Genomic DNA, 13,059 nt, shown 5'->3' with positions numbered 1-13,059 from the left:
TATAAATAAAATGATTAACAGTCCGATGGTAGTGACTGCTTATCACTGAACTAACCGTAATTTATTCACTTTATATTACATTTGTTTTTCACTATTTCATTACAAGTCATCTCATCTCTATTGAGCTGCTGCATATGCTGTCTGACAAAATCACTATGCTGTAGTTCTTCAAAGTACATAGGGCATATTTTTGACTGCTGAATAGCAACTATCAATCACTTAGATCATGTATTTTTCATTTTGAGATGCATTGCTATGCAACAGCTCTCTCTATCCCCTCACGATCGGGCGTTCTTCTGTCTCTCCTGTACCTGGTATAAAAGAAAAACATACCGTAGATGCGCAATGGATTATGGTTATTGTAGTTATTTACTATGTTATGCGCTACACTATGTAGAATATTGGCCTTTTGCAAACTACAACTCCCCTCTACATTACACAGTTCAGGCTGGATCTGATTTATCTCCAGAGAAACTACGCATTGAGTTCACAGAAAAACCTAAACAAAATGTAATTCAAATAGAACTGACATTGGTCTGTTAGTTGGAAAAATAACCCCTTTCGGTTAAACACTCAGTAATCATTTGTACATTGCAAAAAGTTAATAATTGTTCTTTCAAAAAAAGGTAGTGGATCCGGCCAAATAGGTTCCTGAATGAAACCGTCCAAAACTGAAAGATGCCACCAGGCTCAAATAAAAAATGATCTCACTATCGGAGAATTAACTACATTTTTACGGAAACAATCAGTATTACGTTACATAATCACAGGTAAATTGACACCCAGAGAAAATAAAACACAACGATAACTCAAATGGGCTTCATGCTGTGGTGATTGAGTAAAGGGAGGACGGCACGTCACACAGTACTTGTGGTTTGAGCTGGCGTGAGATTTTAGTTATGTGTTGCCAAGATGACTGCTAATCTGTTGTGCTTTGTGTTCCTGGTTGATGCTTTGCGAACAAGGATCTGATCTTGACAAGTATCACATGTTAATCAAAGCTTTATTTGGCCAGGTGACCATCCGTAGCATCTTACCTGTTACTAACACACCTGTACCCAGCATCATGCTCATTTTAAAACTGACTGCATTCACCTGTGAGTATACTGAATTGTAACAAAATATGTATTTGCATTCCAGTATTTTCCAGATGGTTCTAAATGTATGTTTATTTGAAAGTAACTGAAGTCTAATATAAACAGTATGACCCAGGTCTAGTATACAGCATCCTGTATTGAGGACTAGGTGATGTCCCATGTCTGTCTATACTCTGTACCATACTATATGCTGTACAGTATGTATATACTTACTGTATATAATGTACACTACTCTTCTCCTGTAAAGAATTACGAAGAGACTGACCAAGGTTAGAAAATCTGAACTAGCTGTGTGATGTGTTTCAGTGCTGGCTGCAGTTTGCTGTACACTACCAGCTGCAGGTACGTGGGTGATTGTGTGTGAGCACATCATTTTCTAAACTGAAGAAAAATATCCACGCAACAATTTCAAAGATTTTATTGAGTTACAGTTCATATAAAGAAATTGGTCAATTGAAATAAATTCATTAGGTCCTATCCAGTGGATTTCACATGACTGGGCAAGGGCGACTTCATGACCCACCGTGGGCCCCCACTCATTGGCTCCAGGCCCAGCCAGTTCTAATTAGATTTTCCTCACAAGGGTTTTATTACAGGCAGAGATACTCCTCAGCACCCCCCTCCCCTCTCTGACAATCCCGCAGGTGAAGAAGCCAGATGTGGCGGTCCTGGGTTGGTGTGATTACACGTGGTCTGCGGTTGTGAGGCCGGTTAGATGTATTGCCAAATTCTCTAAAATGGAGGTGGCTTGTGGTAGAGAAATGTAAATTCTATTCTCTGGCAACAGCTCTGGTGGACACTATTGCAGTCAGCATGCCAATTGCACATACCCTCAACTTGAGACATCTGTGGCATTGTGTTGTGACTGCACATTTTAGAGTCTTTTATTGTCCCCAGCACAAGGTGCATCTGTGTAATGATCATGCTGTTTAATCAGCTTCTTGATTTGCCACACCTATTAGGTGGATGGATTATCTTGGCAAAGGAGAAATGCTCACTAAACGGGATGTAAAGAAATCTGTGCACAACATTTGAACTTTCTGTGCATATGGAAAATTACAGCGATTTTAAACATTTTTGCTCATGAAACATGGGACCAACACATTTGTTGCGTTTTATATATTTTGTTCAGTTAATGTGATGGTAATTGTTTCTCACTCAGCGAGTAGAGTGGTCACCTGTGACAATGGAGAAAACGTCCAGTTCCTGAACTGTGGTAAGAACACACACATTCTATCCTGATGGTTTCCCCATAGTGCTGTCTGTTTCTTTACATTGTTTTTCTTGCCCTGCTAGATTCTGGAGTGATCTTCATTGAGAGAGCTCTGTACGGACGGACTGACGGAACCACCTGCAGAGAAGGACGACCTGCCAACCAGCTAACCAACACACAGTGTTCAAAGACAGGCACCCTGGAGGTCCTCTCACAGAGGTACTCAGTCAGTGTTTATTTGATAAAGACAGGCACTGTGGACGTCCTCTCACAGAGGTACTCAGTCAGTGTTATGTGATAAAGACAGGCACCCTGGTCCTCTCATAGAGGTACTCAGTGTTATGTGATAAAGACAGGCACCCTGGTCCTCTCATAGAGGTAATCAGTCAGTGTTATGTGATAAAGACAGGCACCCTGGTCCTCTCATAGAGGTACTCAGTCAGTGTTATGTGATAAAGACAGGCACCCTGGTCCTCTCATAGAGGTACTCAGTCAGCGTTTATGTGATAAAGACAGGCACCGTACCGTGGACGTCCTCTCACAGAGGTTCAGTATCAATGTGCCTTTTTTAAAGCCAATTTTCCTGACGTTACCGGTAAACACTGCAGATGTCTGCTTTAAATGTCAAGCGCTGCATGCTTGTTGACAACGCGTTTGATTAAATCCCAGCCATAGCTCATCTTACCTCCTGATATCCCCCAGGTGCAATGGGAAACAGGTGTGTGAAGTGAACACTGAAGTCTTCCGTACTTCTGACCCCTGTGTTGGAATCTACAAATACCTGGAAACCACCTACACCTGTATCCGAGCAAGTCAGTCTGTTTCTATGTATAATAATACAAAATACTACACCTGGCAAATGTCTGCTATGAAAAGGTATGTCTTTATTTATGTCTGCCCAGCAGTGGCCAGTGTGGTGTAATTTCTTTTTGTTTGTCCTTGCAGCACGCAGCATCACGTGTGAAGGCTCTTTTGCCCAACTAGAATGTGGTAAGGCTCTGGTGCTCTACTAGAATGTGGTGAGGCTCTGGTGCTCTACTAGAATGTGGTGAGGCTCTGGTGCTCTTCTAGAATGTGGTGAGGCTCTGGTGCTCTACTAGAATGTGGGGAGGCTCTGGTGCTCTACTAGAATGTGGTAAGGCTCTGGTGCTCTACTAGAATGTGGTGAGGCTCTGGTGCTCTTCTAGAATGTGGTGAGGCTCTGGTGCTCTACTAGAATGTGGTGAGGCTCTGGTGCTCTACTAGAATGTGGTGAGGCTCTGGTGCTCTACTAGAATGTGGTGAGGCTCTGGTGCTCTTGTAGAATGTGGTGAGGCTCTGGTGCTCTACTAGAATGTGGGGAGGCTCTGGTGCTCTACTAGAATGTGGTAAGGCTCTGGTGCTCTACTAGAATGTGGTGAGGCTCTGGTGCTCTTCTAGAATGTGGTGAGGCTCTGGTGCTCTACTAGAATGTGGTGAGGCTCTGGTGCTCTTCTAGAATGTGGTGAGGCTCTGGTGCTCTACTAGAATGTGGTGAGGCTCTGGTGCTCTACTAGAATGTGGTGAGGCTCTGGTGCTCTTCTAGAATGTGGTGAGGCTCTGGTGCTCTTCTAGAATGTGGTGAGGCTCTGGTGCTCTACTAGAATGTGGGGAGGCTCTGGTGCTCTACTAGAATGTGGTGAGGCTCTGGTGCTCTTCTAGAATGTGGTGAGGCTCTGGTGCTCTACTAGAATGTGGTGAGGCTCTGGTGCTCTTCTAGAATGTGGTGAGGCTCTGGTGCTCTACTAGAATGTGGTGCGGCTCTGGTGCTCTTCTAGAATGTGGTGAGGCTCTGGTGCTCTACTAGAATGTGGTGAGGCTCTGGTGCTCTTCTAGAATGTGGTGAGGCTCTGGTGCTCTACTAGAATGTGGTGAGGCTCTGGTGCTCTTCTAGAATGTGGTGAGGCTCTGGTGCTCTACTAGAATGTGGTGAGGCTCTGGTGCTCTTCTAGAATGTGGTGAGGCTCTGGTGCTCTATTAGAATGTGGTAAAGCTCATCAACTCAGCTGTACAGTATTCTATGTCATATGATACAATATGAGCAGTATTATATATGGTTTATATTACCATCACTAGCACACACCAAAGACATCCGGCCTTACCTCATCCTCCTCTCCCTCAGATGAAGGTACGATCCAGATCCACAGTGCCAACTATGGCCGCCGTGACCAGCAAGTGTGTTCCTTTAATCGGCCCGCTAACCAACTAACCAACACCAACTGCCTCAGCCAATTCACCACTGCCAGTAAGGTGGCAAAGAGGTATTGAAACCTGCAGTGTGTACTGTAGTGTTACTTCTACCTGTAGAAACATGACTGTAGTGTTAACCTGTACTGTAGAAACATGACTGTACTGTTAACCTGTACTGTAGAAACATGACTGTAGTGTTAACCTGTACTGCAGAAACATGACTGTACTGTAGAAACATGACTGTAGTGTTAACCTGAACTGTAGAAACATGACTGTAGTGTTAAGCTGAACTGTAGAAACATGACTGTAGTGTTAACCTGTACTGTAGAAACATGACTGTAGTGTTAACCTGTACTGTAGAAACATGACTGTACTGTTAACCTGTACTGTAGAAACATGACTGTAGTGTTAACCTGTACTGTAGAAACATGACTGTAGTGTTAACCTGTACTGTAGAAACATGACTGTAGTGTTAACCTGTACTGTAGAAACATGACTGTAGTGTTAACCTGTACTGTAGAAACATGACTGTAGTGTTAACCTGTACCTATCGTTGACACAGTTGTGATGGGAAGAGCCAGTGTGACGTCCCGGTGTCCAACTCTCTATTTGGAGATCCCTGTGTAGGAACCTACAAGTACCTGGATGTGGCTTACACCTGTGGCTAAACGTGAGGCACACACACGACTGGGAAGTAGGATGCTGAGGCTGATTGTTTTTGTCTTGCAGGAGATCTTCTGATGAACATGAAGACAAGATACTTCTGGGATATCTTCATCGGGTGGATCTGTCTTTCCTGTCCTCATGAATCTCAAAATTGAGTAAAATGTAGAATTTTCTTGTCAAGGTTTGTCAATCATATTGATTATTTTGGCATTGGCATCATTTACGATCAACACTGTGTAGGAACACTTTCTAAAAGCAAGGTGCGGTCAGAAGGATACATGGAGAAATAAAACATGAACCCCAAAATAAACTCTTCAAATAACATTGATATAATAGTTTGTGTACTAAAGCATTTCTTCAAAATAATGTTGATTTTATGAACTGAGGTGGTTGATCTGAATTAAATAGTAATATTGAACAAAAGAGTCATGTTCATGCAATCAAACATCACATTTTCTTTTAACAATAAGTTGCATTACATCAATAAGGATTCAAAGGTCTTGGATACATGGACACTAAAGCATACAAAACGCACATTCTTATCCATACAGCTAGGCTGCCCATCACAGCTGAAACAGAGCAGTACCTCGCTGGTTACTCTGCTTTAGTCTTAGGCAGGCCTGCAATCTGGAAGCCAAGGTACTGTCAGTCTATATGTGGCCCAGACTACCAAATATCAGTGCCACTAACTTATGTCCAAGTGTGATATGAGGGGCTGGTAGTTTAGAAGCTTGTCAGTGAAGGCCTGCTCCAGCTAACAGTCAAATAAGCAACACACTTTCAAAATGAGCCCCCTCTCCCTGTCTTCACTGGCTATCGGGTCATGTTTAGCAATGTACAGGTCCTTGTAGGTACAGCAACCATTTATGTTTGACTCAGTGTGTGACATACGGATCATGGTTTACAGGGTACCACAGTCCTTGTGTATTTTGTTGGTAGAGCCTGCAGCCTTTACTGTTAAGGTGAGAATCTCTTCACCCATAGCATCATTCTGGTACTTGAAATGGGTCCAGAGCAGCAAGTTTCCACACACTGAGATCTGAGTTACTGTAGCATCTGTCACTACCTCACTGTCCAACCCAGCGACATGAACAGAAGAGGAAGAAAATGTTCAATTCTTTGCGCTATTAAGAATTTACAGGGACCTGGCGTCCAAAGGAGATGGTAGTCCACACGTGGACGCAGGACTTCAAGGGCGAAGGTGCAGTTGCAAAAGCAATGGGGTGCTCATATTTACACTTGACGAAAATAAAATATACATTCATAAACGTGACACTAATTTATCTAAAATCAGGCCAAAATGAAATGCTCCAATTGACTCCCACTGAGCAGTCACTGTTCCATTCACAGATCTTCATGAGACAGATCTTCATGAGACAGACCAGGACGAGAAATTAATATTCAATGTATACATGAAAAAAAAAACTTCAAGTATTCCCACACATAAAGAGAGACATATGTGATCGTATTGTAACGGTTTTGACTTGAGGTTGTTTAATGGGGTGCCAGGTAGGTTGTGCCTACCAGAGAAAATATTGGTTTCTCCTTTTGGTTTGGGAGGGAATGAGTCCCATCTGGTCTACACCAATATAAAGGATTCATGTAAAAGTCAGGATGGACATACACTTTTCATAAACCCTTAAAACATTGGAAATAACTTCAAACAACTTATTTTGCGTGGGTTGTATTACCAACAAATGATCCCACACACATAATATAACAAATAATGAGTTCTGGTTCCTCCAGAAAAGTCCTGTACCTCGGGCCTAAAAGAGTCCATCCCGGTAAAGGAGTTCAGGGAACTCAAGTGACCTTAGTCACGCAATGTTTGTCCGTTCATACAAGTGTAGCGTAAACCCAGTCTCAATCATACAATCAAAATATCAACTCTTTTAGCACACAACCATAAAGAATAACACATCTCAATACGTCTTCAACTACAACTGACCACATAAATCATCACGATATACATCACACCAAAACAAATGAAATACCGTATACAAAAAGGTTGTGGTCAGTCAGACAACCCAATCCGCCAACAGATCTCCAGCGGAGAAAGGCCACGAAGAACAACGGACATGTGGTCCAACGGAAGCAAAGAGTGGATCCGATCCTGGGTAAACTTGCTATTAGCCTACAAGGCTCACTTTTAAATACAACAAAACAAACGGAATAGAGACGCTTCGGAACTGAGGGTTGAACACATCCTCATTCGCGTCTCCATCACAACCCCACGTTTGCGCAGCTGATGCTGGCTATTTCATTGGGAACTAAAGGGGAAGCACTGAGACGGTTCAGACAAATTCAGGGCCATCACAGTATCCCAATGTAATCAAGGTTTGCAATTATTCTGTTTTTGTCAAGTACTATATCTGTTTTGGATTATTGCGGTCAATTTGCAGTGTACTAATTATAACTGTGTTCCCGCCCCGCGAACATCCGCTCAAGGAGGGAGCTCTATTAACCTGAGTCGCGGTGCACAGGTCTATGGCCCATGACGTGAACGGGCAAAAACTGAACAGTAGGCTAATCTGCGCAGCTCGGTCATGTTGTCAACAAGGCAGCATGGTGCATCGTTTCAGAAACATACAGGGGCGAAAATCTGATATCAACTTTGGAGGGGACAATTACATGACATTTTCTCAAGAGCAATTCCTGAGGGGGACACCAAAAGTAGTGCTGTAACACATAGCCTACATTGTAATATGGTAAATGTATATTGAGGAACCAAAGAAATAAGGTGTTTGCCGTACTCCTAACTACCGGTACCCAAAACTACACAACTAATCACAACAGCAATACCATTGCCTTTAACAAATCTTAGTTCAGTCACCAGTTTAAGTTGAGAGTGGTGGTATCCATGGCATTTTCCAATTATGTTCCTATTTTACAAGTAAAAAACATTGAGAACCTTTCATAATGTTGCCAAACAAAGACTCAACAAACTTACCTGAGACTCCCTGTCTCTGCCAGTATGTCCCTGCATATCTGTCCCCAACTCTGCTGTCTGTGTGCCATCTGTTGCCTGCTCTGCCTAATGACATCATTGTGAAACATTTCCATTAGAATTTCATTTCTTTCTTATGAACATTTTATCAACTAGTCTTTGAGATATTAGGCTACTAGGGTTCTTACTTTGCGTTTTGGTGTACTGAAAAATACTCTGTCTGTCTTTTATTTTTCTGCCATTTTTCTACCTGGCTGGCTGGCTACACACACACACAGTGTGTAGGTTATTTACAGTAGGAGATGGGCTTCTATCATCTTATCTTTTATCATTCTATTTGGGCTTCGATCTAAAAGGTAGCTAGCAAATGTGAAACGTATTAAAATGACAAGAGTTGACAGCTGTATGAGTTCACCATTTACACAACATATGCTGCAACCTTTTGTAATTTTAATAGTTTTTTTCATATTGGCTGGCTTCCAACAATAGCTGAATTTGCAAAGCTAGTGAGCACCAATTCCGTTTCAATGGTGTTTGCTATAATCTTTGCTACCCGGGTTAAATAAAGGTGCAATAAAATAAATAAATAAAAGTTCCCTTGCGACAATTTAGCTTTTGCAACGAGACCATTAAATATATTTAAGACAATGGTAGAAGAGAGTGTAGTTCTGTTCAGTTTGGACTTCATTTTATCGCTAACCTTATCACAGGGACTTTGAAGCACTAACTTACATCATCTGCATGCTGATCTTGGAATAAATTGACGATAGCAAAGATTCCATCTTTGACGAGGCCACATAAATGGAATAATTACTAGCTAGCTTAATAGTTAATATTTGCCCGCTAGCTCTGCATATTCAGCTAGTGTGTGTGCGCGATTGACTGGATTAACCTCACGTCAGTTACGTTCATTGAGTGCCTTTCAGACAGTGGATAACACCCCTCTGTTACCTTGCCAACTAAGGAACTGGCAGTGGATCAAACCATTGTGAGGCAAAGGGTGGGGGGGTCGCAATCTTTTGAAACTTAAAAATGCGCTATTAAGTGTCTATAATCAGCACAATTGCTTTCATTGCGTATTATTCATATTATTTAAATTACATAGTTATGTTTCAGTGATATATTGGGGGGGACAAATCATATTTTTCCCAGGATGGGGGGGTCGTGTCCCCCCCGTCCCCCCCCCGGGATTTCCGCCCCTGGAAACATACATCTCTTTGCCATAAAATATGTTTGCATTTTCTAACTAGTATTCTTTGGGAAGGCATACCAAGTGTTTTAGTCAAAAGCGATCACCTTTGCATGTGAAAACTCAACCTATGTGACTTTTGTTTGGTTCCAACTTCTGAGGGGATTCGATTATCTGGCATGGCTTACCCTGGTGGGAGGAGTTTTCACTGTTAGCCAAGTGCCATGTCAAAGCCCAGAGCGAAGTTAGCTCAAAACAAAAGTGATGTAGCCTAAATTAAGTAATGGGTAGGATTGTGTTATCACATGCAAAAGTGATCTGCCTTCCCAATGAAAAATAGTTTGACAATTCAAACATATATTTTATGGAAATGTATTTTTCTGAACGATGCACCATGCCGCCTTGTTGACAACATGACCAAGCGGCGCAGATTACTGTTCTATTTTAGAAGGGTGTTCCTCCCTCCTCACTGACTACAGACCGGTGCACCGCGGCTCAGGTTAACAGAACTCCCTCAGCAGGGGAAATTTTAGCATGTAAATCTTGGTGGAGCAAAAAAAGAAGTGGGATGCATGCCAGCAAAGCCATTACACAAGACAACACTAAACAATACATGAATTGCACTATAACGGTGACAAACGGTGCCACAAACTGTTAGGGCCTACATAAAGCTGTCCCAACATCTTACCACTGCTACACCTGGCTATCAGCAGAGCCTTGTCTGGCAGCGAAACAGTTCATTCAGCCTCATTTACTGCCTTTGAAAAATACATAGCTGATATGGCTGACTGGCTTAAACAAATGTGGTTTCTACTGACAATTGAGATGTACAAACTATGGGTAAGATAAACAAGCAGATAAAAGGCAATCTGCAATTTCGATTAACCTCTTACATCTAGACGTTCCGCTAGCGGAACACCTGCTCCAATATCCAATGATAGGCGTGGCGCGAATTACAAATTCCTCAAAAATATAAAAACTTCAATTTTTCAAACATATGACTATTTTCCAGCATTTTAAAGACAAGACTCTCCTTTATCTAACCGATTTCAAAAAGGCTTTACAGTGAAAGCAAAACATTAGATTATGTCAGCAGAGTACCCAGCCAGAAATAATCAGACACCCATTTTTCAAGCTAGCATATAATGTCACAAAAAACAAAACCACAGCTAAATGCAGCACTAACCTTTGATGATCTTCATCAGATGACACACCTAAGACATTATGTTATACAATACATGCATGTTTTGTTCAATCAAGTTCATATTTATATCAAAAACCAGCTTTTTACATTAGCATGTGACGTTCAGAACTAGCATACCCCCTGCAAACCTCCGGTGAATTTACTAAATGACTCACGATAAATGTTCACAATAAAACATAACAATTATTTTAAGAATTATAGATACAGAACTCCTTTGTGCAATCGAGGTGTCCGATTTTAAAATAGCTTTTCGGTGAAAGCACATTTTACAATATTCTGAGTAGATAGCCCAGCCATCACGGCTAGCTATTTAGACACCCACCAAGTTTAGCCCTGACCAAACTCCGATTTACTATTAGAAAAGTTTGATTACCTTTGGTGTTCTTCGTCAGAATGCACTCCCAGGACTGCTACTTCAATAACAAATGTTGGTTTGGTTCAAAATAATCCATTGTTATATCCAAATAACGGCGTTTTGTTCGTGCGTTCAAGACACTATCCGAAGTGTAAATAAGGGTCACGAGCATGGCGCATTTCGTGACAAAAGATTTCTAAATATTCCATTACCGTACTTCGAAGCATGTCAACCGCTGTTTAAAATCAATTTTTATGCCATTTTTCTCGTAAAAAAGCGATAATATTCCGACCGGGAATCTGCGTTTAGGTAAACAGACGAAAGAAAATAAAGCATGGGGTCGACTCGGGCACGAGCCTGAGTCTCACAGTACTGTAACAGCCACTATCCAAACGTGCTACTTTTTTTCAGCCAGAGCCTGCAAAGCCACGATTCAGCTTTTTGCCGCCTACTGAGAGCCCATGGGAGCCGTAGGAAGTGTCACGTAACAGCAGAGATCCCCTGTAATGGATAGAGATAATCAAGAAGGGCAAGAAATTGTCAGACAGGGCACTTCCTGCATGGAATCTTCTCAGGTTTTGGCCTGCCAAATGAGTTCTGTTATACTCACAGACACCATTCAAACAGTTTTAGAAACTTTGGAGTGTTTTCTATCCAAAGCTAATAATTATATGCATATTCTAGTTTCTGGGCAGGAGTAATAATCAGATTAAATTGGGTACGTTTTTTATCCGGCCGTGAAAATACTGCCCCCTAGCCCCAACAGGTTAAGACATTAATGATCGAGCTAGGACGGACATAACGTTAATCGATATAACTATTTGTTTAGCACTTTTGAAATGTACAGCGACTGTAAGGGTTGTCGTCGGGAATGGAGGACCAAAACGCAGCAGGAATGTGGATGCTCATCTTGTATTTATTTTTAAAAAACAAAGTGAACACCAAAATAACAAAAGGAAGAACTTACGGACAACAAAACAGTCTTGTCATGCTCACACACGCAAAACAAGAAACAATCTCCCACAAACACATACCCATATATAGGACTCCCAATCAGAGGCAACGAGAAAACACCTGCCTCCAATTGAGAGTCCAACCCCAATAAACCAGACATAGAAATACAAAAGACCAGAGACCACATAGAAATACAAACATAGAACATTACCCAAAAACCCGGAAATAATAAATCAAACGCCCTACTAAATAAACCACCACCCCGAACCACATAAAACAAATACCCTCTGCCACGTCCTGACCAAACTACAATAACAAATAACCCTTATACTGGTCAGGACGTGACAGCGACAGAATTCAGAACATGGGCCATTCTTACAGTGTTCTCCCTGTACACCAAGTCAGAACCGTAGGATAAATAAATTGGGCATATAAGGAGACAATGAAAGCTATTTTAATATTCAGTGATTACATTTCTCTAAAACAGGTTAAAGGCTACAGTAGAACAGTCAGAACAGTAGATGAAATTAAGAGGGGACAATAGACCAAATTATTAGGGTGAGGCACATGGGCTACTAACATCTTACTACACAACATACACTTAGTATTACTTTCTTAGCTACAGTATACATATCTCCCTGGCACATTACATCATTTATGCAGCAGCATACAATACACTTTTGGACTCACCTTGTTGTGCTGTGCTCACTTGAACAGGAAGGTGGCGCGACAGTCCTTCGTGGGCAAATTTTGTCATCGAAGTCTGGCATTCTCTGGATTTATGGTGCTTTCAAAACAACTGGAGGCAGGATTTACAATTCCGAGTTAGATGACCATTCAAAACGTATTTTCCCAGTCGGAGCTCGTTTATTCCCGACATCCCAGTTGTCTTGAACTCACTGAAGTCAAATGAATAGTTGTTTTGAGTGTGGCATAAATCATGCTTCATTGACAGCCCGGTCAATGTTGAATGTTTATAATTTTAAACTTGGAAAAGAGCCCCTTAACCCCATATTTGGGACCACACAGCCACTGTCACTGATTCCTTCCAAACTACTCGTTGAATTTGCGATTTCCAACTTGTTGTGTAATGTTTATGTCCAATGGCCAATAAGCAGTGGTACTTTTTATCTAATTATTTATCTTCATATGACAAGGATTAAAAAGGATTTGCCAGTAGATTGTCGACTTGATTCATGATGATGACTGCTAGCTAAGATTTTGAA

The 13,059-nt window shown here is 41.6% G+C and overlaps 1 protein-coding gene across 1 annotated transcript; it reads left to right on the top strand.

Annotated features, from left to right (window-relative positions):
- The first annotated feature begins 1,066 nt into the window (after positions 1 to 1,066).
- LOC106605780 (L-rhamnose-binding lectin CSL2-like) lies at positions 1,067 to 5,186 on the top strand. The gene is made up of 8 exons (XM_045719421.1): positions 1,067 to 1,097; positions 1,404 to 1,439; positions 2,260 to 2,313; positions 2,394 to 2,529; positions 3,013 to 3,122; positions 3,256 to 3,300; positions 4,451 to 4,589; positions 5,081 to 5,186. Exons 1-8 carry the CDS (start codon positions 1,067 to 1,069, stop codon positions 5,184 to 5,186), a joined length of 657 nt encoding a protein of 218 aa, XP_045575377.1.
- Positions 5,187 to 13,059: the final 7,873 nt, after the last annotated feature.

Source organism: Salmo salar, chromosome 05 (genome assembly GCF_965601325.2).
Source record: "Salmo salar chromosome 05, fSalSal1, whole genome shotgun sequence".
Lineage (NCBI taxonomy): Eukaryota > Metazoa > Chordata > Actinopteri > Salmoniformes > Salmonidae > Salmo > Salmo salar.
Note: the sequence above shows the minus strand (reverse complement) of the source record. Positions and strands in the feature narration are given on the sequence as shown.

Excerpts from the sequence above, each read along its gene's own strand:
- LOC106605780 (XM_045719421.1), top strand. The coding sequence starts at position 1,067 with ATGCTCATTTTAAAACTGACTGCATTCACCT. Across the intron at positions 1,098-1,403 it reads AAAACTGACTGCATTCACCT|TGCTGGCTGCAGTTTGCTGT; the intron begins GTGAGTATACTG and ends GATGTGTTTCAG. Across the intron at positions 4,590-5,080 it reads GCCAGTAAGGTGGCAAAGAG|TTGTGATGGGAAGAGCCAGT; the intron begins GTATTGAAACCT and ends TCGTTGACACAG.